This window comes from Pseudophryne corroboree, chromosome 5 (assembly GCF_028390025.1).
Source record: "Pseudophryne corroboree isolate aPseCor3 chromosome 5, aPseCor3.hap2, whole genome shotgun sequence".
In the NCBI taxonomy this organism is placed as follows: Eukaryota; Metazoa; Chordata; class Amphibia; order Anura; family Myobatrachidae; genus Pseudophryne; species Pseudophryne corroboree.
The window spans coordinates 114718915-114740952 of NC_086448.1; the positions used below are offsets into that span (position 1 = coordinate 114718915).

At 49.1% G+C, this 22038-nt stretch overlaps 1 protein-coding gene across 5 annotated transcripts in view; it reads left to right on the forward strand.

Moving 5' to 3' along the window:
• ARMC3 (armadillo repeat containing 3) overlaps positions 1-22038 on the forward strand; it is a 287743-nt gene that overhangs the window by 107720 nt on the left and 157985 nt on the right. For all 5 annotated transcript variants that reach the window (XM_063921586.1, XM_063921589.1, XM_063921588.1 and 2 more), the window contains one exon: positions 12986-13169. In XM_063921586.1, the coding sequence (XP_063777656.1) occupies positions 12986-13169 (184 nt within the window). The remainder of the gene's footprint in view (positions 1-12985; positions 13170-22038) is intronic.

Below are 22038 nucleotides of genomic sequence, written 5' to 3' on the forward strand. Positions count from 1 at the left end.
ACATGGAGGGGTTGTGCGACATAGTGACAGAACACGGGGATGGTGACACAGTGATAGAACACTGGGGGGGGTGACAGTGACAGAACACGGGGGGTGGTGACACAGTGACAGAACACGGGGGGTGGTGACACAGTGACAGAACACGGGGGGTGGTGACACAGTGACAGAACACGGGGGTGGGGTTTACACAATAACTGGGTGACACAGTGACTGGTACAGAACACAGAGGGGGTGTGACAGATGATGAGGGGGTAACACAGTGACAGAACATGGAGGGGTTGTGCGACATAGTGACAGAACACGGGGATGGTGGCACAGTGATAGAACACGGGGGGGGGGGTGACAGTGACAGAACACGGGGGGGTGACACAGTGACAGAACACGGGGGGGTGACACAGTGACAGATCACGGAGGGGGGGGGGTGACACAATGACAGAACATGGGGGGGGGGGGTTGACCCAGTGACAGAACATGGGGGGTGACAGTGACAGAACACGGGGTGGTGACTCAGTGACGAAACACGGGGGGGGGGGGGTGACACAGTGACAGAACATGGGGGGGTGACACAGTGGCAGAACACGGGGGGGGGGAGGATGACAGTGACAGAACACGGGGGGGGGGGGTGACACAGTGATAGAACACAGGGGGGGGGGGGGTGTTGCACAGTGACAAATATGTGGGTGAGGGGGGGGACCGCAAGACTTCAATGTATCTGCACTATCAATGAGATCTCGTGCCCTCAGCCAGGCCTGATCTCACCCACTGTCAGTGTGTTGGGAGGCTAGGGGCACCAATCTCATATTATACCACCCTTAACCTAAAAACATTCGGGCACCCGTACACACACCTACACACTTTCTTTCTCTCACTCACTCTTTTCCATACACTTACTGATCTTTCTTGCTGTCAGTCTTGCTGTATGGATGGCAGGCAGCAGGATCTGCAGCAGCCTGTTCCCGTGTAGCTCCTCCCCCTTAGGGCCCGCATAGCTCTGCCCGCTCTGCGCCATGTAGCCACGCCCCCTTTGCCCGAACCCAGCCGCTGTCGCAGGGGAGGGGGAAGGAGTAGGCTCCAAGCTGCCAGCACTGCTGTCTGTCACTGTGACAGGCACTGAGCCACAGCAGCCGACAGCAGCAGAGGAGGCAGGTGGCGCACTGGCGCAACAGGGATGCAAAGCAGGGAGTGCTTCTCCTGCCTGGCGCCTACCTGCTTTGCATGCCTTTGCTGAGCGGGTAGCGCGGGGCTTGTGTATATATATATAGGGAAAATGAGAATGGTCAATGCGCTACGTCCCTCCACCTTCAATGGGGTAGGTAGGATCTTCTTTGATCTGTCGACTAGTGCACACAAATTCCACAAGCGAAATTGTGGATGGCTGCTCAGTCCTTCAAAGGGCCACTAGGTTCAGTGGCTGGGAAATCTGTAAAAAAAGAGGAGGAGGACAAGCGCCTGATGGTGCAGTAATTTCACACTTGGTTTAGTGACGCGACAACACTCATAAAGGTAATCTGCGTACCAGATGAGGGATTTTTTATCATGCTAAGCCGCCGCCTACTGGGAGTGAATCTTAGCTTGGCAAAATTGCGAACTAAAGATTCTCAAAATTGCGAATAGAAATTTCTAAGCAGTTTTTGAGTAGCTCGACACTTACTCTGCCACTGCGATCAGTTCACTCAGTTTCGTTCCTGGTTTGACGTCGCAAACACACCCAGCGTTCGCCCAGACACTCTCCAGCCACTCCCAGAAACAGCAGCGTTTTTTCACACTCCCATAAAACGGCCAGTTTCCGCCCAGAAACACCCACTTCCTGTTAATCACACAACGATCACCAGAACGAAGAAAAAACCTTGTAATGCCGTGAGTAAAATACCAAACTTCTTAGCAAATTTACTTGGCGCAGCTGCAGTGCGAACATTGCGCATGCGCAGTTTGTGAAAAATCGCTGCGATGCGATGAAAAAGAACGAGCGAACAACTCGGAATGAGGGCCCATGTGCACTGCAGGAGTGGGGGGCAGATATAACCTGTGCAGAGAGAGTTAGGGTGTACACACGGTGCAATGCGCCGCACAGCCCGACATTGACTATATCGACGGGGCTGAATGCCAGCCCCACCGATATAGTCAATGGGCCTAATTCTGAGTTGATCGCAGCAGCACTTTTTTTAGCAGTTGGGCAAAACCATGTGCACTGCAGGAGGGGCAGATATAACATGTGCAGAGAGAGTTAGATTTGGGTGGGATGTGTTCAAACTGAAATCTAAATTGCAGTGTAAAAATAAAGCAGCCAGTTATTTCTCTTACGTCCTAGAGGATGCTGGGGACTCCGTAAGGACCATGGGGTAAAGGCGGGCTCCGCAGGAGACATGGGCACCTACAAAGAACTTTTAGTATGGGTGTGCACTGGCTCCTCCCTCCATGCCCCTCCTCCAGACCCCAGTTGGATCCTGTGCCCAGAGGAGAAGGGTGCACTGCAGAGAGCTCTCCTGAGTTTTCTGTGGAAAAATAATTTTGTTAGGTTTTTTATTTTCAGGGAGCACTGCTGGCAACAGGCTCCCTGCATCGTGGGACTGAGGGGAGAGGAGCAGACCTACTTAAATGATAGGCTTTGCGTCTTAGGCTACTGGACACCATTAGCTCCAGAGGGAGTCGGAACACAGGTCTCACCCTGGGGTTCGTCCCGGAGCCGCGCCGCCGTCCTCCTCACAGAGCCGGAAGATAGAAGCCGTGTGAGTATGAGAAGCAAGAAGACGTCAAAGGCGGCAGAAGACTTCAGATCTTCATGAGGTAAAGCGCGCAGCGGTAAGCTGCGCGCCATTGCTCCCACACACAGACACACAGAAAGCACTGATGGGTGTAGGGCGCGGGGAGGGGGGGGGGGCGCCCTGGGCAGCAATAAACCTCGTTTTTGGGCAAAAAGGGTCATATTAGGCTGCGGAGGCAGCAAATAGATGATCCCCCGCCATTTTATTAAACTTGAAGATGGACCGAAGCCCGCCACTGGAGGGGGCGGAGCTTGATCCCTCAGCACTAACCAGCGCCATTTTCTCCACAGAGGCTGCAGAGAACGATGGCTCCCCGGACTCTCCCCTGCTGAACACTTCAGAGGGCTGAAAAAGAGGAGGGAGGCACATTGGAGCGCAGTGAGTGGGAAGATTGGCATTATATAATAATATAAAAGCGCTGTCTGGATTTTCCAGTGTGAGTTTGGCGCCAGGTGTGTGCTGGCATACTCTCTCTCTGTCTCTCCTAGGGGCCTGGTTGGGGATTTGTCCCCTTATAGGTATATCCCTGTGTGTGTGTGGGGTGTCGGCATGTCTGAAGCGGAAGGCTTCTCCAAGGAGGAGGTGGAGCAGATGAGTGGTGTGTCCCCGTCGGTAGTGCCGACTCAGGAATGGATGGACATGTGGCATATGTTGAATGCAAGTGTGGCATCTTCACATAAGAGGCTAGATAAAGCTGAATCCAGGGAGGCATCAGGGGGTCAATCCTCGGATTGGACCGACTCACAGGGCCCGTCGGGGTCTCAAAAGCGTCCCTTGTCACTAATTGTGGACACAGATACTGACACGGACTCTGATTCCAGTGTCGACTATGATGAAGCTAGATTGCACCCTAAGGTGACAAAGAGTATTCAGTGTATGATTATTGCAATAAGAGATGTGTTGCATATTGCTGATAAACCCTCTGTTCCAGACACGAGGGTACACATGTTTAAGGGAAAGAAACAGATAATAAACCTTCCCCCATCTCATGAACTTAACGAGTTATCTGGAGTCTCCCAAGCTTTTTCAAATAAGAGACTGCAGATTCCCAAAAGAATTAATATGGCATACCCTTTCCCTACACAGGACATGGTACGTTGGGAATCCTCTCCCACTGTGGACAAGGCTTTAACACGCCTGTCCAAGAAAGTGGCGCTGCCATCTCCAGACACATCGGCCCTCAAGGACCCTGCGGACCGCAGGCAGGAGACTACATTAAAGTCTATTTATTCACATACTGGTGCTTTGCTCAGACCGGCAATTGCGTCGGCATGGGTATGTAGCGCAGTTGTAGCTTGGACAGATACCCTGTCGGCTGACCTTGATACCCTAGATAGGGATGCTATTTTGTTAACTCTAGCCCATATTAAAGACGCAGTCTTGTATATGAGAGACGCTCAAAGGGACATTGGGTTGCTGGGTTCCAGAACCAATGCCATGGCTATTTCAGCGAGACGATCCTTATGGACCCGCCAATGGACGGGTGATGCGGATTCGAAAAAGCATATGGAGGTTTTACCCTATAAGGGTGACATGTTGTTTGGGGATGGGCTCGCGGACCTGGTTTCCACAGCTACCGCGGGTAAATCTACCTTTTTACCTTTTATTCCCCAACAGCAAAAGAAAACTCCACAATATCACATGCAGTCCTTTCGGTCGCAAAAGTCCAGAAGAGGTCGAGGATCCTCCTTCCTTGCCAGAGGTAAGGGTAGAGGTAAGAGAACACCTGCTTCGGCTGGTGCCCAGGAACAGAAGTCCTCCCCGGCTTCTACAAAACCCACTGCATGACGCTGGGGCTACCCTGCGGGATTCCGCACCAGTGGGGGCACGCCTTCGACTCTTCAGCCAGGTCTGGGTCAGGTCAGACGTGAATCCTTGGGCGTTGGAAATAGTTTCCCAAGGCTACAAACTGGAATTCGAAGAGGTGCCCCCACGCCGATTTTTCAAGTCGGCCTTACCAGCTTCTACCTCAGAGCGGGATGTAGTGTTAGCTGCAATTCAAACGCTGTGTCAACAGCAAGTAATTATCTGGGTTCCCCTGAACCAACAGGGAAAAGGGTACTATTCGACCCTCTTTATGGCCCCGAAGCCGGATGGTTTGGTCAGACCCATTTTAAATCTAAAATCCCTAAACCTGTACTTGAAAAGATTCAAATTCAAGATGGAATCGCTCCGAGCGGTAATAGCCAGCCTGGAGGGGGGAGGGGGGGGGGGATTTTATGGTGTCACTGGACATAAAGGATGCTTACCTTCATGTCCCCATATATCCCTCTCATCAGGAGTACCTGAGATTCGCTGTACAGGATTGTCATTACCAGTTTCAGACGTTGCAGTTTGGGCTTTCCACGGTCCCAAGGATTTTCACCAAGATAATGGCGGAAATGATGGTGGTCCTGCGCAAGCAAGGAGTCACAATTATCCCATACTTGGACGATCTCCTGATAAAGGCGAGATCAAAAGAGCAATTGCTGAGAAACGTGTCACTCTCTCTGAGAGTACTCCAGCAACACGGTTGGATTCTCAATCTACCGAAGTCACAGTTGGTTCCAACAACTCTACTAGCGTTCCTAGGTATGATACTGGACACGGAACAAAAGAAGGTTTTTCTCCCGTTGGAAAAAGCCCATGACATCCAGAACATGGTCAGAGACCTGCTAAAGCCAAAAAGAGTGTCAGTTCATCAATGCACTCGTGTTCTGGGGAAAATGGTGGCAGCCTACGAGGCCATCCCCTTCGGTAGGTTCCATGCGAGGACGTTTCAATGGGACCTTTTGGACAAATGGTCCGGGTCCCATCTACAATTACATCAAAAGATAACACTGTCCCCCAGGGCCAGGGTGTCTCTTCTATGGTGGCTGCAAAGTGCTCACCTCCTAGAGGGTTGCAGATTCGGCATTCAGGACTGGGTTCTGGTAACCACGGACGCGAGCCTCTGAGGATGGGCTGCAGTCACCCAAGGAAGAAATTTTCAAGGACTATGGACAAGCCAGGAGTCCTGCCTGCACATCAACGTGTTGGAATTAAGGGCCATATACAACGGCCTTCGACAAGCGGAGAGTCTTCTTCGCAACCTACCGGTGCTGATTCAATCGGACAATGTCACAGCAGTGGCTCATGTGAACCGCCAAGGCGGGACAAGGAGCAGAGTCGCGATGGCAGAAGCCACCAGGATTCTTCGCTGGGCGGAAAATCACATAAGCGCTCTGTCACCTGTCTTCATTCTGGGTGTGGACAACTGGGAGGCAGACTTCCTCAGCAGACACGATCTCCATCCAGGAGAGTGGGGACTTCATCAAGAAGTCTTTGCAGAGATAACGGGTCTTTGGGGAGTTCCTCAAATAGACATGATGGCGTCACGCCTCAACAAGAAGCTTCGGAGGTATTGTGCCAGGTCCCGGGACCCTCAGGCAATAGCAGTAGACGCTCTGGTTACGCCATGGGTGTTCCAATCGGTCTACGTGTTTCCTCCTCTTCCTCTCATCACAAAGGTGTTGAGGATCATAAGGCGAAAAAGAGTACAGACAATACTCATTGTTCCAGACTGGCCTCGAAGGGCCTGGTACTCAGATCTTCAGGAGATGCTCACAGAAGATCCTTGGCCTCTTCCTCTAAGGGAGGACCTGTTGCAGCAGGGGCCCTGCATGTTCCAAGACTTACCGCGGTTACGTTTGACGGCATGGCGGTTGAACGCCGGATCCTAGCTGAGAAGGGTATTCCGGAAGAGGTCATACCTACTCTAATAAAGGCTAGGAAGGAGGTGACGGCAAAACATTATCACCGTATCTGGCGGAATTATGTCTCTTGGTGTGAAACCAAGAATGCTACTATGGAAGATTTCCATTTGGGTCGTTTTCTCCACTTCCTACAGACAGGAGTGGATATGGGCCTGAAATTAGGCTCTGTTAAGGTACAGATTTCGGCTCTGTCGATATTCTTTCAGAAGGAATTGGCTTCTCTTCCACAAGTCCAGACTTTTGTAAAGGGAGTGCTACACATCCAGCCTCCTTTTGTGCCCCCAGTGGCACCATGGGACCTGAACGTGGTGTTGCAGTTCCTAAAATCACACTGGTTTGAACCCCTTAACACGGTTGAGTTGAAATTTCTCACCTGGAAGGTGGTCATGTTATTGGCCTTGGCATCTGCAAGGCGGGTGTCAGAATTGGCGGCCTTGTCTCACAAGAGCTCCTACTTGATTTTTCATGTTGATAGAGCGGAATTGAGGACTCATCCTCAATTTTTACCTAAGGTGGTTTCTTCATTCCATATAAACCAACCTATTGTGGTGCCTGTGGCTACGAGTGACTTGGAGAATTCCAGGTCCCTGGATGTAGTCAGGGCCTTAAAGATTGATGTAGCCAGGATGGCTAGAATTAGGAAAACAGAGGCTCTGTTTGTTCTGTATGCAGCCAACAAGATTGATTCAAAGCAGACTATTGCTCGCTGGATCTGTAACACGATTCAGCAGGCGTATGTTACGGCTGGATTGCCGTTACCACATTCAGTAAAGGCCCATTCCACTAGGAAGGTGGGCTCTTCTTGGGCGGCTGCCCGGGGCGTCTAGGCATTACAGCTTTGCCGAGCAGCGACTTGGTCGGGGTCAAACACTTTTGCTAAATTCTACAAGTTTGATACCCTGGCTGATGAGGACCTAGCATTTGCTCTGTCGGTGTTGCAGAGTCATCCGCACTCTCCCGCCCGATTGGGAGCTTTGGTATGAACACCATGGTCCTTATGGAGTCCCCAGCATCCTCTAGGACGTAAGAGAAAATAAGATTTTAAACCTACCGGTAAATCTATTTCTCCTAGTCCGTAGAGGATGCTGGGCGCCTGTCCCAGTGCGGAAAATCTGCAAGACTTGTATATAGTTATTGCTTACATAAGGGTTATGTTACAGTTGGAATCGGTCTTGGACCGTTGCTGTTGTTTGTTCATACTGTTAACTGGTTATGTGTATTCCAGGTTATATGGTATGATTGGTGTGGGCTGGTATGAATCTTGCCCTTAGATTTACAAAATCCTTTCCTCGTATTGTCCATCTCCTCTGGGCACAGTTCTCTAACTGGGGTCTGGAGGAGGGGCATGGAGGGAGGAGCCAGTGCACACCCATACTAAAAGTTCTTTGTAGGTGCCCATGTCTCCTGAGAAGCCTGTCTATACCCCATGGTCCTTACGGAGTCCCCAGCATCCTCTACGGACTAGGAGAAATAGATTTACTGGTAGGTTTAAAATCTTATTTTACCCTGCACAGAAACAAAATAACCCACCCAAATCTAACTCTCTCTGCAAATGTTATATCTGCCACCCCTGCAATACACATGGGCCCTCATTCCGAGTTGATCGGTCGCAAGGCGAATTTAGCAGAGTTACACACGCTAAGCCGCCGCCTACTGGGAGTGAATCTTAGCTTCTTAAAATTGCGACCGATGTATTCGCAATATTGCGATTACTAACTACTTAGCAGTTTCAGAGTAGCTCCAGACTTACTCTGCCTTTGCGATCAGTTCAGTGCTTGTCGTTCCTGGTTGACGTCACAAACACACCCAGCGTTCGCCCAGGCACTCCCACCGTTTCTCCGGCCACTCCTGCGTTTTTTCCGGAAACGGTAGCGTTTTCAGCCACACGCCCCTGAAACGCCGTGTTTCCGCCCAGTAACACCCATTTCCTGTCAATCACATTACGATCGCCGGAGCGAAGAAAAAGCCGTGAGTAAAAATACTTTCTTCATAGTAAAGTTACTTGGCGCAGTCGCAGTGCGAACATTGCGCATGCGTACTAAGCGGATTTTCACTGCGATGCGATGAAAAATACCGAGCGAACAACTCGGAATGAGGGCCATGGTTTTGCCCAATTGCTAACAAACTTGCTGCTGCGATCAACTCAGAATTACCCCCAATGTTGGGCTGCCTGCACAGTCTATTTTTCCTAGTGTCAAAGTCAGAAAAATGTCTTAATGCACACTGCCATATTTGCACCGCACACTGGTCCGTGCTGCGCATGCGTACGCTCTCCCGTGGAAGCGCATACCCGCAATAGCGTGCACTCGCACGCGCAGTATGCGCATTTACGGTAGAGTTTACGTGATCGTAGCGTGCGACTCATTAGTTACAAATGTTCACAATTAATGTAGTTTATAGATCATGGTCCCTTTGATAGATTCTGAAAGTTTGGTTAAAATAGAACGTCCCTGAGCCGAGGAATCCCTCTTTACATCGTACGAAGGGTCTAACAGGAATCATACAGCAGTGTTTGGTACCCATCGGAAGAGTATTTAATCAGCAATATTCCGGTGTTGGTTTGGAGCGGATTAATCGCTCGTGCGAATAGTTATGGACATAACAAGTTATGTCTATTTTCTATTATCATTTGTTCTTACTTAGTCATGCATCAGTGGGTCTCAAATGGCTCTTTGACCTCAGAGATCCCCCAAACAATAGTTTGCATGTTAAGAGGGCCTCATATCTACACATGCATAAGGTAATCACAAGAATAGTAATTGAAGATCAATTGTACTCCAAATCAGTATCTTTCCCGCAGACGGAGTGCAATAGCCTTTAATTACATTGAGCTTTGAGACTCAATGGAGAAGACCAACACCTGTGTTTACAAATGGGGCTGGATTTGTATACAGGAAAATAAGGGCTGAGACGTCATTGTCTCAATTGAAAGTGGACATCATGAATATAGAGCAGAACCCAGACAGGATTCTGTTTTGTATTCGCCAAACAAAAGGTCTCCAGAAGACAGGAATGTGCTGGTCATCACCCATTGTGTTACATAACTTAGGCCACTGATACAAGACAGTTTACCTGTATGAATCAACCTATGACCTTTGTTATAATGCGAAGCCGAATTCCTGCGTCCAATGGACAGTGAGACTGTAGGGACCATTAGATTGCATTGTGTGTGGGGCATAAATAGGCAGGCCGACCATATCCAAGAGCACTCTCTCATCAACGGTTATCTGCTGATAATCGGGAGCTGGATATCGAGGCGCTGGCGATCATACCCTTTGTGCGTAAGTTCTCTCCATAATCATTGTCTTTCTGCGAGCCAATTTCTCTCTCTCTCTCTCTATCTCTCTCTCTCCTCTTTTCTCTTATATACCTTATAGTATTATAGTATTGTATTGTATTGTATCTAGGTCAGCGTAGTATTGTCTATTTGTATTTATTGTTTAGTTCTGTGGTTAGGAAGTCTCTGTTATATTGTAGTGTATCATATGTACTGTTATCCTTTTTTTACAAGTATATTAGATATAATACAGTTAATAGGCTTTGGAACCCTAAACCAGTATCTGTGTATTTTCTATAGTGTTAAGTGTTCACTTGAGCGTCGGTGACGCACAAGCAGCTTTGTAGTTAGTCAGGTTACACAAGGTTGCACTTACACCCTGTACTCACATTAAGGTATGCAGTGTATTTCATTGATATAAGGTTTTACATAAAGGTATAGTGTTGTGAGCGTCGGCATCGCTGGTGACCTCCTCGTGGTCTCGAGCGTAAGCTACGCCATAGCGAATCATTTCCCTAGACATAACCAATAACGTGTCCTGTGATCACTGGGCCGCGAGCGAACGTGACGCTTGAGCGTCTCGCCTACGGCTGAGCGATCGTTACGCAAATAGCGTACCATTACGGTACTTCTTAAGTAAACAGCGTACAGTGTTCTTAGACTTCTTAAGGTGTTTTATACGACAAAGGAATTCAGCATTGTCACTAGCGATGTCGATTCCGCGGGACCACGCATCGGCAGCGCAAGGACTATACACACGGTGCGATATGCGCTGTATTTTCTCACAATTTTGACTATATAGTCAAAATCGTAAGAAAAATTGCACCGTGTGTACACACCATTAGATTTCTAAATTGCAGTGTAAAAATAAAGCAGCCAGTATTTACCTTGCACAGAAACAAAATAACCCACCCAAATCTAACTCTCTCTGCACATGTTATATCTGCCACACCTGCAGAGCACATGGTTTTGCCCATAAGCTAACAAATTTGCGCTGCGATCAGATCTGAATTATCCCCATTGATCCTTAATGTTATGGCTAGCCGCTCCGCCACCGCCCTCTATCCAACCTCCATCCCTGCTCTGCCCGTTGTTCCCCGCCTCCACCTTACTCCGCCACCGCCCTCTATCCAACCTCCATCCCTGTTCCCTCCTCCACCCTACTCCGCCACCGCCCTCTATCCAACTGCCATCCCTGCTCTGCCTGCTGTTCCCGCCTCCACCTTACTCCGCCACCGCCCTCTATCCAACCTCCATCCCTGCTCTGCCCCCTGTTCCCGCCTCCCAACCTCCATCCCTGCTCTGCCCCCTCTTCCCGCCTCCACCCTACTCCGCCACTGCCCTCTATCCAACCTCCATCCCTGCTCTGCCCCCTGTTCCCGCCTCAACCCTACTCTGCCACTGCCCTCTATCCAACCTCAATCCCTGCTCTGCCCCCTGTTCCAGCCTCCACCCTACTCCGCCACTGCCCTCTATCCAACCTCCATCCCTGCTCTGCCTCCAGTTCCTGCCTCCACCCTACTCCGCCACTGCCCTCTATCCAACCTCTATTCCCGCTCTGTCCCCAGTTCCCTCCTCCACCCTACTCCGCCACTGCCCTCTATCCAACCTCCATCCCTGCTCTGCCCCCTGTTCCCGCCTCCACCCTACTCCGCCACTGCTATTCCCGCTCTGTTCCTGCTCCACATTCACCATCTGTTATGCTCCTCTTACACCACATCCTCCATCCTGTTATTCTCTGGCTTGGAAAAAGTGTCCAGATAGAGGTCTACGAGCATGTAATTGGTGAAGTTAGTGGAGAAGGTGTATGGGCAAACTTATTTATGGGATACATACGATATCCCAGCAGATGGGATGCCGGCGGTCATATGACAACACAAGCATTCCGAAATAGAGAATCCCGACAGGGGTAGAATAAGTATGAATTCCCTCTCTCCCCCCCCCCCCCCCCCCCCCCAAACCTCCCTTCTTGCAGCCTATCCCTATTTCCCTCCCGCAACATAACCCTAACCCTCCCCGGTGGTGCGTAAACCTAATCTACCCTTCCTGCAGCTTAAACCTAACTCTCCCATCCCCGCAGCCTACCCCTAACCCTTCCCGGGGGGTGCCTAACCCAAACCACCCTCCCCGCAGCCTAAACCTAACTTCCCCATGTGGCTTACCAATGACAAGTCCCAGCAGACCTTGAGATCCTTTTGGGATCCCGGCGCCGGCATTTGGATCCATGTTGGAATGCTGGCGCCGGCATTCTGAGCAGTGTCGGGATTCCGGTGTCGGTGTTCTGACTTGCTGAGATGCAGAACTCGTTGGGTACGGGGTCCCGGCAGTCGGAATCCCGGCGGTCAATATACTGACGCCTGAATCCCAACCGTCACAATGGGGGTCATTCCGAGTTGTTCGCTCGTTGCCGATTTTCGCAACGGAGCGATTAAGGCTAAAATGCGCATGCGCATGGTACGCAGTACGCATGCGCTAAGTATTTTAGCTCAAAACTTAGTAGATTTACTCACGTCCGAACTAAGAATTTCCATCGTTGAAGTGATCGGAGTGTGATTGACAGGAAGTGGGTGTTTCTGGGAAACTGGCCGCTTTCAGGGAGTGTGCGGAAAAACGCAGGCGTGCCAGGATAAAACGCGGGAGTGTCTGGAGAAACGGGGGAGTGGCTGGCCGAACGCAGGACGTGTTTGTGACGTCAAACCAGGAACGAAACGGCCTGAGCTGATCGCAATCGGTGAGTAGGTCTGGAGCTACTCAGAAACTGCTAAGAATTTTCTATTCGCAATTCTGCTAATCTTTCGTTGGCTATTCTGCTAAGCTAAGATACACTCCCAGAGGGCGGCGGCCTAGCGTGTGCAATGCTGCTAAAATCTGCTAGCGAGCGAACAACTCGGAATGACCCCCAATGTCGGCAGGGGGGTGAGCGGAACAAAACCCCTTGTGGGCTCGGTGGCTCGCTGGCATACTGGCGGACGGGATTCCGGCGTTTGTATTTTGACCGCCGGGATTCCGACTACATCCCTCCTGAACAGATCTCTTATTCATAAATAACAACAACACATTCTGATAAGCTCCTAAAATGTCTAATTTCTTCTCTATCATCTTAAACAATGTTCATTTATCAGCCCTGAAAGTTACGTGAAGCTATATGTAGCTATGATCTAGGATAATTCCAAAATGCTTTGACCACATATGGGCTTTTTATCTGTTATTAGGAGCTTAATGACTTACATGTGGAGGCACTTTTGATAATAGCAAACTGCCTGGAGGATGTGGATGCTGTTCAGCTTCTTCTGCAGTCAGGGGGTCTTAGGAAGATATTGACCTTTGCAGAGATGTCTCCCCTGCCTGACATACAAAGAAATGCTGCCAAAGCCATCACCAAGTCAGCTCACAGTGGTATGTGACATTCAACGTAACATTACATTCAGTGTCATTCAGAATAATGGATGTGGATGCTCTCTGTTCAGTCATTTCTCTTTCACTCACCACTGTTGGTCTTTCCTTTATTCCAGACAATGCCAGGGATAGATTAGAGAGGAGCAGAGACTTCTGGGAATTATTGTATAGCAAAACCTGTGTGTTACTGAGTAAAATATTACATCTGAAATAACTCATTTGCTTATACAGTATCTGTTATCTGGGATGGCGAGAGAGAGAGGGGGGGGAGAGCGAGTACAGATTACCTGGGTCCCAAGCCTTGTAGGGGTTCAGGAGTGCAGGGAGACGTAACCACGCCCCTGATGTGCGAATAGCGTAATAATGTATACAATGATGGGTGTAGCTGCGCCACCACCAGCTTGCCACTCCCAGCTTCCTGGCACCTCCAAAGTCTTGTCAGTCTTGGCTATAAAAGAACAAGAATATTAACTCTGGTGCTAGTCTAAAAGAAATGTGCATAAAGATCTCATGTGGAATTATGTATAAATTAATAAAGAGCTGCTGAAATCCAGATGTGGATTTAGCAACATGAATCCACTCAAGAAAAAAAACAAAATGCAAAACAAAGAACGGACCAGCGCTAATAAGATAAATATATATTTTAAATACCCACCAATACGGCAAAATGAAGTAGTCAAGACGCAATATAAAAATGATATATGTTTACTCTCTAAACCACAAATATATAATAAAGTTTCACCTTCTTTGTAATCCATAAAAAACTTTATCAGTATACATACATAAATGCAGGCCTTTTAGTAAATGTATCTATCTTACGCTGTAATAAAACATATACTGAATGTGAATGAAGTTACAATTAAAGTTCAATAAGATAATAAAATGTGAGCACTGCACACTTATCCATACCTGTATGTTAAAATAGTCTATGGAACTACAAGTCCCATAATAATGTGGATACTTGCATGAGCTCAATGCAGTTTTCACAGGATCCATTATAGATGCTTCAAATGAGCAATCCGGCTGTGTGTAGATAATCACCCCAGTGAGATGTGGTATTCGTTGTTAGCACTGCGGCACCACGCTCCACTTCAGATTTGGCTAAGTATAATGCCACTGCTGTAGGTGATGAAGTGTGTGCTCCGGGCTCCACTCTCCAAGGCCACTATATCCGCATATTCACTCCTCTGCTATGCGGCATCACTGTGGCACAGGCAGTAGAAATCCAATATGGCACACCAGCGTAAGGTAACCTCTGACGTGTTTTGTCCACTTGCCGGTGGACTTTTTCAAAGAGATTGACAATTGTTGTACGGCCCGGTGCCCATAACATTTCTGTCCTTGAGACGTCTCTCTAATCTATGATGCCACGGGTATAGTGGTCTTGGAGAACGGAGGGGGTGTGGTTTTACGGGAAGTGCCAGATTACTTCACTGCAGGGGCGTGCGGGCAGTAGCGGATCTTGCCACGGGCAAGCAGGACTTTTGCCAGGGGCGCCGCCTTCCGGAGGGCGCTGGCACCATCCGTAGGGCGCTGCACCATGGCAAGATCCGCTACTGCCCAGCTGCCCTCCGCTACTGCCCCCAGCTGCCCGCTGTGTCCCGCTGCGAAGGGAACTAGACGCGTAGCGTCTAGTTTCCCTTCGTGGAGAGGACCTTTGCTGTGCGGTGCGCGATGACGTCATTGCACAGCGTTTCAGCGGCGCTACTCTGAACAGGGGGCATAACTGACCACGCCCCCTGCACAAAGCCACGCCCCCTATTTCTCGCCCGGGGTGCAAAAAGCGATGGAACCGGCCCTGCGTGCGGGCTTCCCCAGAGACACAGGCTGCACTGCCGGCTCCTTCTCAGTGACAGGAGCCGAGTGCTGCAGGATAATGTCACACTGCAGCACCCAGCTGCAACGTACTTTGCATCCTAGCTTTTCATGTGCTTTAAAAAATTATATTTTACTCGAGATATGTTAGTATCAGTCTTATTTATACAGCACCATCATATTACGCAGCAGCACTTTACAGAGAATGCTTTTAATCATTCACCTCAGTCCCTGACCCATTGCTTCTCATACCGCTTTATACCTAAATCGCACAGGATTTGTACACAGCTCCTTCCCAGGTGTGACTCGGCTGAGATCCCTTTCAGACAGACGGCCTGACCCGGCAATATGCCGGTTTGGTGATGTCATCAATGAAATGATGACGTGATCTCCAAGCGTCGCCTCTTCCTATTCAGTGAACGGGGGCCAGGTCGCATAGACCCGGATTACCCATTTACACTGCACCGTGACCTGGGTCCTTCCCGGGAGCAACCCTGCAAGCTAGCCGGGTTGGATTCCCGGGTCACTGGACCCAGCAGGGCCGGATAAAGGCTGGTGGGTGCCCGGTACAACGAAGGTGTTGGGCTCCACTACTAAACCTTCCCCTCCTGCGACAGAGACACACACACACAGCCTCTGCGCTGCAGGTGCCCCAGTCCAAGCAAATGCCAGCGCATGTAGTTCATCCTCCAACAGCGTCCTCCCGCAGCTGCTGCTGTTATGTGCACAGAACCAAGGGGGGAGCAACATTGCATCACTCACTGGGTACCGAGAGCCGGTAGGCGGCGACAGGCAGCCAAACACCTGCCTGCGTACCTTGCTAATTGTCTGACCTGCCTCCAATTGGAGGACCTGGGTAAACCTTTTTACACTGAGCCGTGACCCGTATTAAACCGACAATAACCCAGGTTAAAAGCTCAGTGTAAAAGCGGTATTACAGTCTAAATTCTCTACCCCACAGACACACACACACACACACACACACACACACACACACACACACACACACGCGTTAATTTAGTCAACAGCCAATTTACATGTACCTACCAGTGTGTTTTTGGACTGTAGGAGGAAACTGGACAAAACCCAATTACACACGGGCAGAACATACATGTAGATAATGCCTGAGCTCAAATCTAATTTGTATTTATTTGTTTATAACTGTTGATTTGTCTTTGTAAGTATGCCCACTCTCTGTTAATGAGCCACCACCCCTGTAGCGCAGCTTAGGAGGACTAGTGGGAACAGCATGATATCAGATCATCCTCGGCACAATTATCACGCTAATTGCCTGACACTATTGATCTAGAGGCAAAATGTCATTTCCTTAAATGGAACTGTGTTTATTTCCTACATTCCAGCTAGGGGATGTACACTGTGCTACCGTGCCTTACTTCAGGTACAGTACGGTAGGTTACAAAGGATTGCCATCTGTTTCGATTATTTTCGTTGTGGAAAGTCAAGTTTACTCATGTTACTTATTTCCTAAACCCAAAGCTTCTAGTTTTTATATAGTTTAGGCTTGCAAAATACTTTCCATGTTACAGCTGCGAATATGTCCTAGAAATGTCATAATAATTAAACATAAGTGTGTCTCTCATTTACAATAGTCATACAGTTGTATATTAATATGAATGCTCTAATTGTCTAATTATTTGTATAAAGGTCCCCAAACATCTGCAACTACTTATCGCAATTTCCCGAGCCTCCGCTGCCTGGGCCAGGGGAACGGAATATTCAACAAGTTGAAAAATCTCAATTCCCCAATCCTGACCGAAAATGGTTGGGACTGGCAAATCAGGGATTTTTAACATAAAGAATTTTAATCGATTGCCTTTAATGGTCGGGGATCACCGGTCATCTGTCAGTCGGGGAAACGACAGACAGATGTATGGGGGCCTTAAGTTTGATATGTCACTAGGGACAGTTTTGGTTTGTGAGTGCCCTAGGCAAAGAAATTGTAATCAACAAATAAAAAATTGTCAAAATGCTGGCAGTGTTATTAAAAATATATAATATGTAAATACAAATGTGCTAAACACACTGTCGTGCATCCAGTTATCATTATGCCACAGTGCCCCCATCCCACTGATCGTGTAGCTGTGGGTAGGGGGCCACTGAGTATGGGGAACTCTTGGTGACTGCCCCAGCCACCCTGTTGTTAATCCAACACTGTCGGCCGGATGTAATGGAGTCCTAGATTGCTGGAGGTGCGGGTGGCTGCCCGTCTCTGACGTTTTCTAAAGGGGCAATCATTTACAATCATAGTTTTATCTTGTAAGTGTTTGCCCCTTTAAAAAACGTACAGATCAACCAGCATCACGCACCTCCGGCAATTTAGTACTCCATTACATCCCGCCGTGTATGTAAACTGGTAAAAGAATCAAGTAAAATTTCCTGCAGCTGCATATACATATTGTAGTTAGCAGATTTGTCTTGTTCCTTAATAAAAGTAAATTAAAGAATTTCTGTACAGTGGCATAAATACACAACGTAGGCACATACATTACAAACACAATATACAGTTCTGTTTAAAAATGTTACTAGGATCGCCTGCTTCACACACGTTAGCTTGTTGATCAGATGGAATAGAAAGGGATTTGCAGTGCATGCACAAGGTAAGAAAGCCATAGGGTCATCAGAATCAGCTTTATTGGCCAGGTATACTTGAGTATATGAATTTGTCTTCGGTTTGCTATACAACAGCAAAGTAGGTAACGGATAAGCAGGTGTGTGTGTGTGTGTGTGTGTGTGTGTGTGTGTGTGTGTGTGGGGGGGGGGCGCAAGTAAAGTCATACAGATAGGAATACCGTAGGGACACAAGTGAGATATATGTACGTCTAGTAGTGTCAATGTTCAGGAGTCCAGCAGGCAGACCGCTTGGGGAAAGAAACATTTGAGGCTTCTGGTGGACCCGGCGGGGACGGCCCTGTAGCGCCTACCAGAAGGAAGCAAGTTAAACATGCTGTTGCCGGGGTGTAGCTGGTCCTTTACTATCTTCGTTGCCCGCTTTTTAGCTCTAGACAGGTACAGGACCTGGACTGAGGGAAGGTCAGCCCCGATGATCTTCTCTGAGGTTCTGACCACCTTTTGGAGCCTGCATCTGTCCCTCGCGCTGGCAGAGCTGTACCATACCAGTATCGAGGAGCACAGTACCGACTCCACAGTCACGGAGTAGAAGAGGAGCAGAAGCTTTGTAACTAAAGCTTTGTAACTAAAATAATGGAGCTCTTATCTCACCGCCATACACTGGTAAAGCAGTTCAAGCTTTAATAAGATGTATAAAACACTCATAAAATACACGTGTAAAATATTCATGAAAAGGCACAATATGCAGATGGTAATCCCTAACGAATATAAGCGGAACCACCAAAGTGACTTCACATTCTTCACATGACTTCTCTTCATTCATTATTGCACAATTACGGTTTAATGTAAATTCTATTGAAATCATCTGGGTTATGAGTGGATTTTGTCATCTATATCCAGAGGCGTAGCAAGGGTTTTCGGAGCCCAGGGGAAGATGGAAAATGGCGATCCCCCCGCCCCCCCCCTCAAAAAAAAAAAACCACCAAAAGAAGCATGTGCGCGTGCGGTGAAAAAATGGGCATGGCCACACACCAGAAGGGGTGTGGCCACGCACCAGAAGGGGTGTGGCCACGCACCAGAAGGGGTGTGGCCACTGAAAATGGCCCACAGTGCCACTTACATTGCCCCACAGTGCCGGATACATGCCCCACAGTGCCAGATACATTGCCCCACAGTGCCAGATACATTGCCCCACAGTGCCAGATACATGCCCCACAGTGCCAGATACATGCCCCACAGTGCCAGATACATGCCCCACAGTGCCAGTTACATTGCCCCACAGTGCCAGTTACATTGCCCCACAGTGCCAGATACATGCCCCACAGTGCCAGATACAATGCCCCACAGTGCCAGTTACATTGCCCCACAGTGCCAGTTACATTGCCCCACAGTGCCAGTTACATTGCCCCACAGTGCCAGTTACATTGCCCCACAGTGCCAGTTACATGCCCCACTCAGTGCCAGATACATGCCCCACAGTGCCAGTTACATGCCCCACTCAGTGCCAGTTACATGCCCCACTCAGTGCCAGATACATGCCCCACTTAGTGCCAGTTACATGCCCTACTCAGTGCCAGATGCATGCCCCACTCAGTGCCAGTTACATGCCTCACTCAGTGCCAGTTACATGCCCCACTCAGTGCCAGTTACATGCCCCATTTGGTGCCAGATACATGCCCCACTGTGCGCCCCCCCCCCCCCCCCCCCCCCCGGTCACTCACCGCTTGTTGTATGTTGATGATATGTGAGGGGAGGAGAGCGCAGCGCCTCTCCTTCCCCTCGCCGCTCCAGGTCTCCGGCGGCTGTCTGGCGCCGTTTCGCTAGCCAATCAGGAGCCGGTCCGCAAGCTCTGATTGGCTAACGCCGCTGGAGACCGGACACAGCAGCGCTGCTAGTTCTGAAGCGGCGGTGAGGGGAGGGAGAGACGCTGCGCTCTCCTCCCCTCACATTTCGGCTTGACGGGGGCGAGTGTGGCATGATGCCCTGGCCGCTGGCGGCGCCCCCCTCTCCTGGGCCAGCCAAGCGCCCAGGGCACGTGCCCCACTCGCCCTACCCTAGATACGCCTCTGTCTATATCTCATCTTTGGATAAATTACCATGCACACACCTGACAATTTCTTAATCCGTTGGAATTGTATGATGCTGGACATCTTTCACAGAACTTATAATACTACAGTTCTGACATTCCACAAAAGATGAGACCAAACAGCTGACAGATGACAGAATGTACTTATGTACTCTTGCAAAATGTTTGGGAGACTCCCAATTGTTTCATTGCTCTCCTGGACTCCCGTCAGAGTAGGCCACCTTCCTGACTTCTTTCTTATAAAGTGGGCTGGGCATTGATGATGTTACTGACTACAGATTGCGTCATCATGTCCCGTCCCAGGCTGCAACTGTTCTTTAATTGTTATTGGTCAGTCCCCCATTAGCAGGTTCTGGCACACATGAGATAGGTCATTTTTTTTTTCTTTTTCTATTTAAGTGGGGGGTAATTATGCTTCTGGGGGGGGGGGGGTGTTAATGATAGAATTGGGGTCATTGACAACAGGTGTGGATCTATATGGCCACTGGAGCAGGAGCTGCGGTTGGTATAATACTACCATGCAAATACGTAGCTACCATAGGGTCAGGGAGTGCAGCTGCTATGGGGCCCACCTTCCCTGTCACAGTTACATTTGTTATATATGTTTTTAACCATTGGGTGCTACATTTAGCCCTCACAAACGTTGGGACCTGCAATATATCTAGCTATGCCCTTGGACCTGCTCATTGTAATTTGGTATAAAATGAACTGGAGGACACTATAATATTACAGAGGCCCTGATTTATCAAGCCTTGGAGAGTGGTAAATTACACGGTGATAAAGTACTAACCAATCAGCTCCCAATTGTCATTTTTCAAACACAGCCTGTAACATGACTGTTTGAAGCTGATTTGTGGGTTGGTACTTTATCACCGTGCAATTTATTATTCTCTAAGACTTGATAAATCTGGGCAATAATATGAACTGGTGCACTGTAATGTGGTATAATATGAACTGAGATTGTAAGCTTGCGAGCAGGGCCTTCCTACCTCTATGTCTGTCTGCTTTTACCCAGTTTTGTTCTGTTACTGTTGTTCTAATTGTAAAGCGCAACGGAATATGCTGCGCTATATAAGAAACTGTTAATAAATAAATAAATAAACTGGGGACACTGTATGTCATAATGTGAATTGGGTATACTGCGGTATAATGTGTTCTGGCAGTCATATAATAATTTGAGCTAGGGCACTACGCTGGTTTATAAAATAAACTAGGGCACTATTATGGTGCATAGCATTAACTAAGGCAAAACTATGGTTCAGAACATGAACTAGGGCACTATAATAGGGCGTAAAATTAACAACTGCTGCAGAGAGGTGTCTCTCTAGAAGCACTGGGGCAGGGGCCCTTCAGAATTATGCTTTGGGGCCCACAAAGTTCTGGCTTCGTCCCTGCAACCATGCAAATCATTTGCTGCATGGGTGATGAGAAAATTCTCCAGGGGGATTAGTGGCAGTGGTGCAAGTAGAAAAAATGTCTTCTAGGTACTGTGTGCATGCCAAAAAAAAAAAAATGAATGTGGCCAAATGCCAATGAAAATGGGGGCATGATACACATATGGGGGGCCAGATACACATATGACCCCAATAGTGCCAGATACACGTTGCCCCAGAATGCCAGATATACATTGCCCCAGAGTGCCAGATACACAAATGCCCCCCCCCCCCAGTGCCAGATGCACAAATGCCCCCCCAGTGCCAGATGCACAAATGCCCCCCCCAGTGCCAGATGCACAAATGCCCCCCCAGTGCCAGATACAAAAATGCCCCCACAGTGCCAGATACTCATTGCCCCACAGTGCCAGATACACATTGCCCCACAGTGCCAGATACACATTGCCCCCACAGTGCCAGTTACACAAATGCCCCCACAGTGGCAGATACACATTGCCCCACAGTGCCAGATACACAAATGCCCCACAGTGCCAGATACACATTGCCCCACAGTGCCAGATACACATTGCCCCCACAGTGCCAGATACACATTGCCCCCACAGTGCCAGATACACATTGCCCCCACAGTGCCAGATACACATTGCCCCCACAGTGCCAGATACACATTGCCCCCACAGTGCCAGATACACATTGCCCCCACAGTGCCAGATACACATTGCCCCCACAGTGCCAGATACACAAATGCCCCCACAGTGCCAGATACACAAATGCCCCCACAGTGCCAGATACACAAATGCCCCCACAGTGCCAGATACACATTGCCCCACAGTGCCAGATTCACATTGCCCCAGTGTCAGATATACATTGCCCCAGTGCCAGATACACAAATGCCCCCAGTGCCAGATATACATTGCCCCAGAGTCCCCCCCCCCCCATGCTCACCGCTGCCTCAGTCTGTTGCTGCTATGTGAGGGGAGGAGAGCGC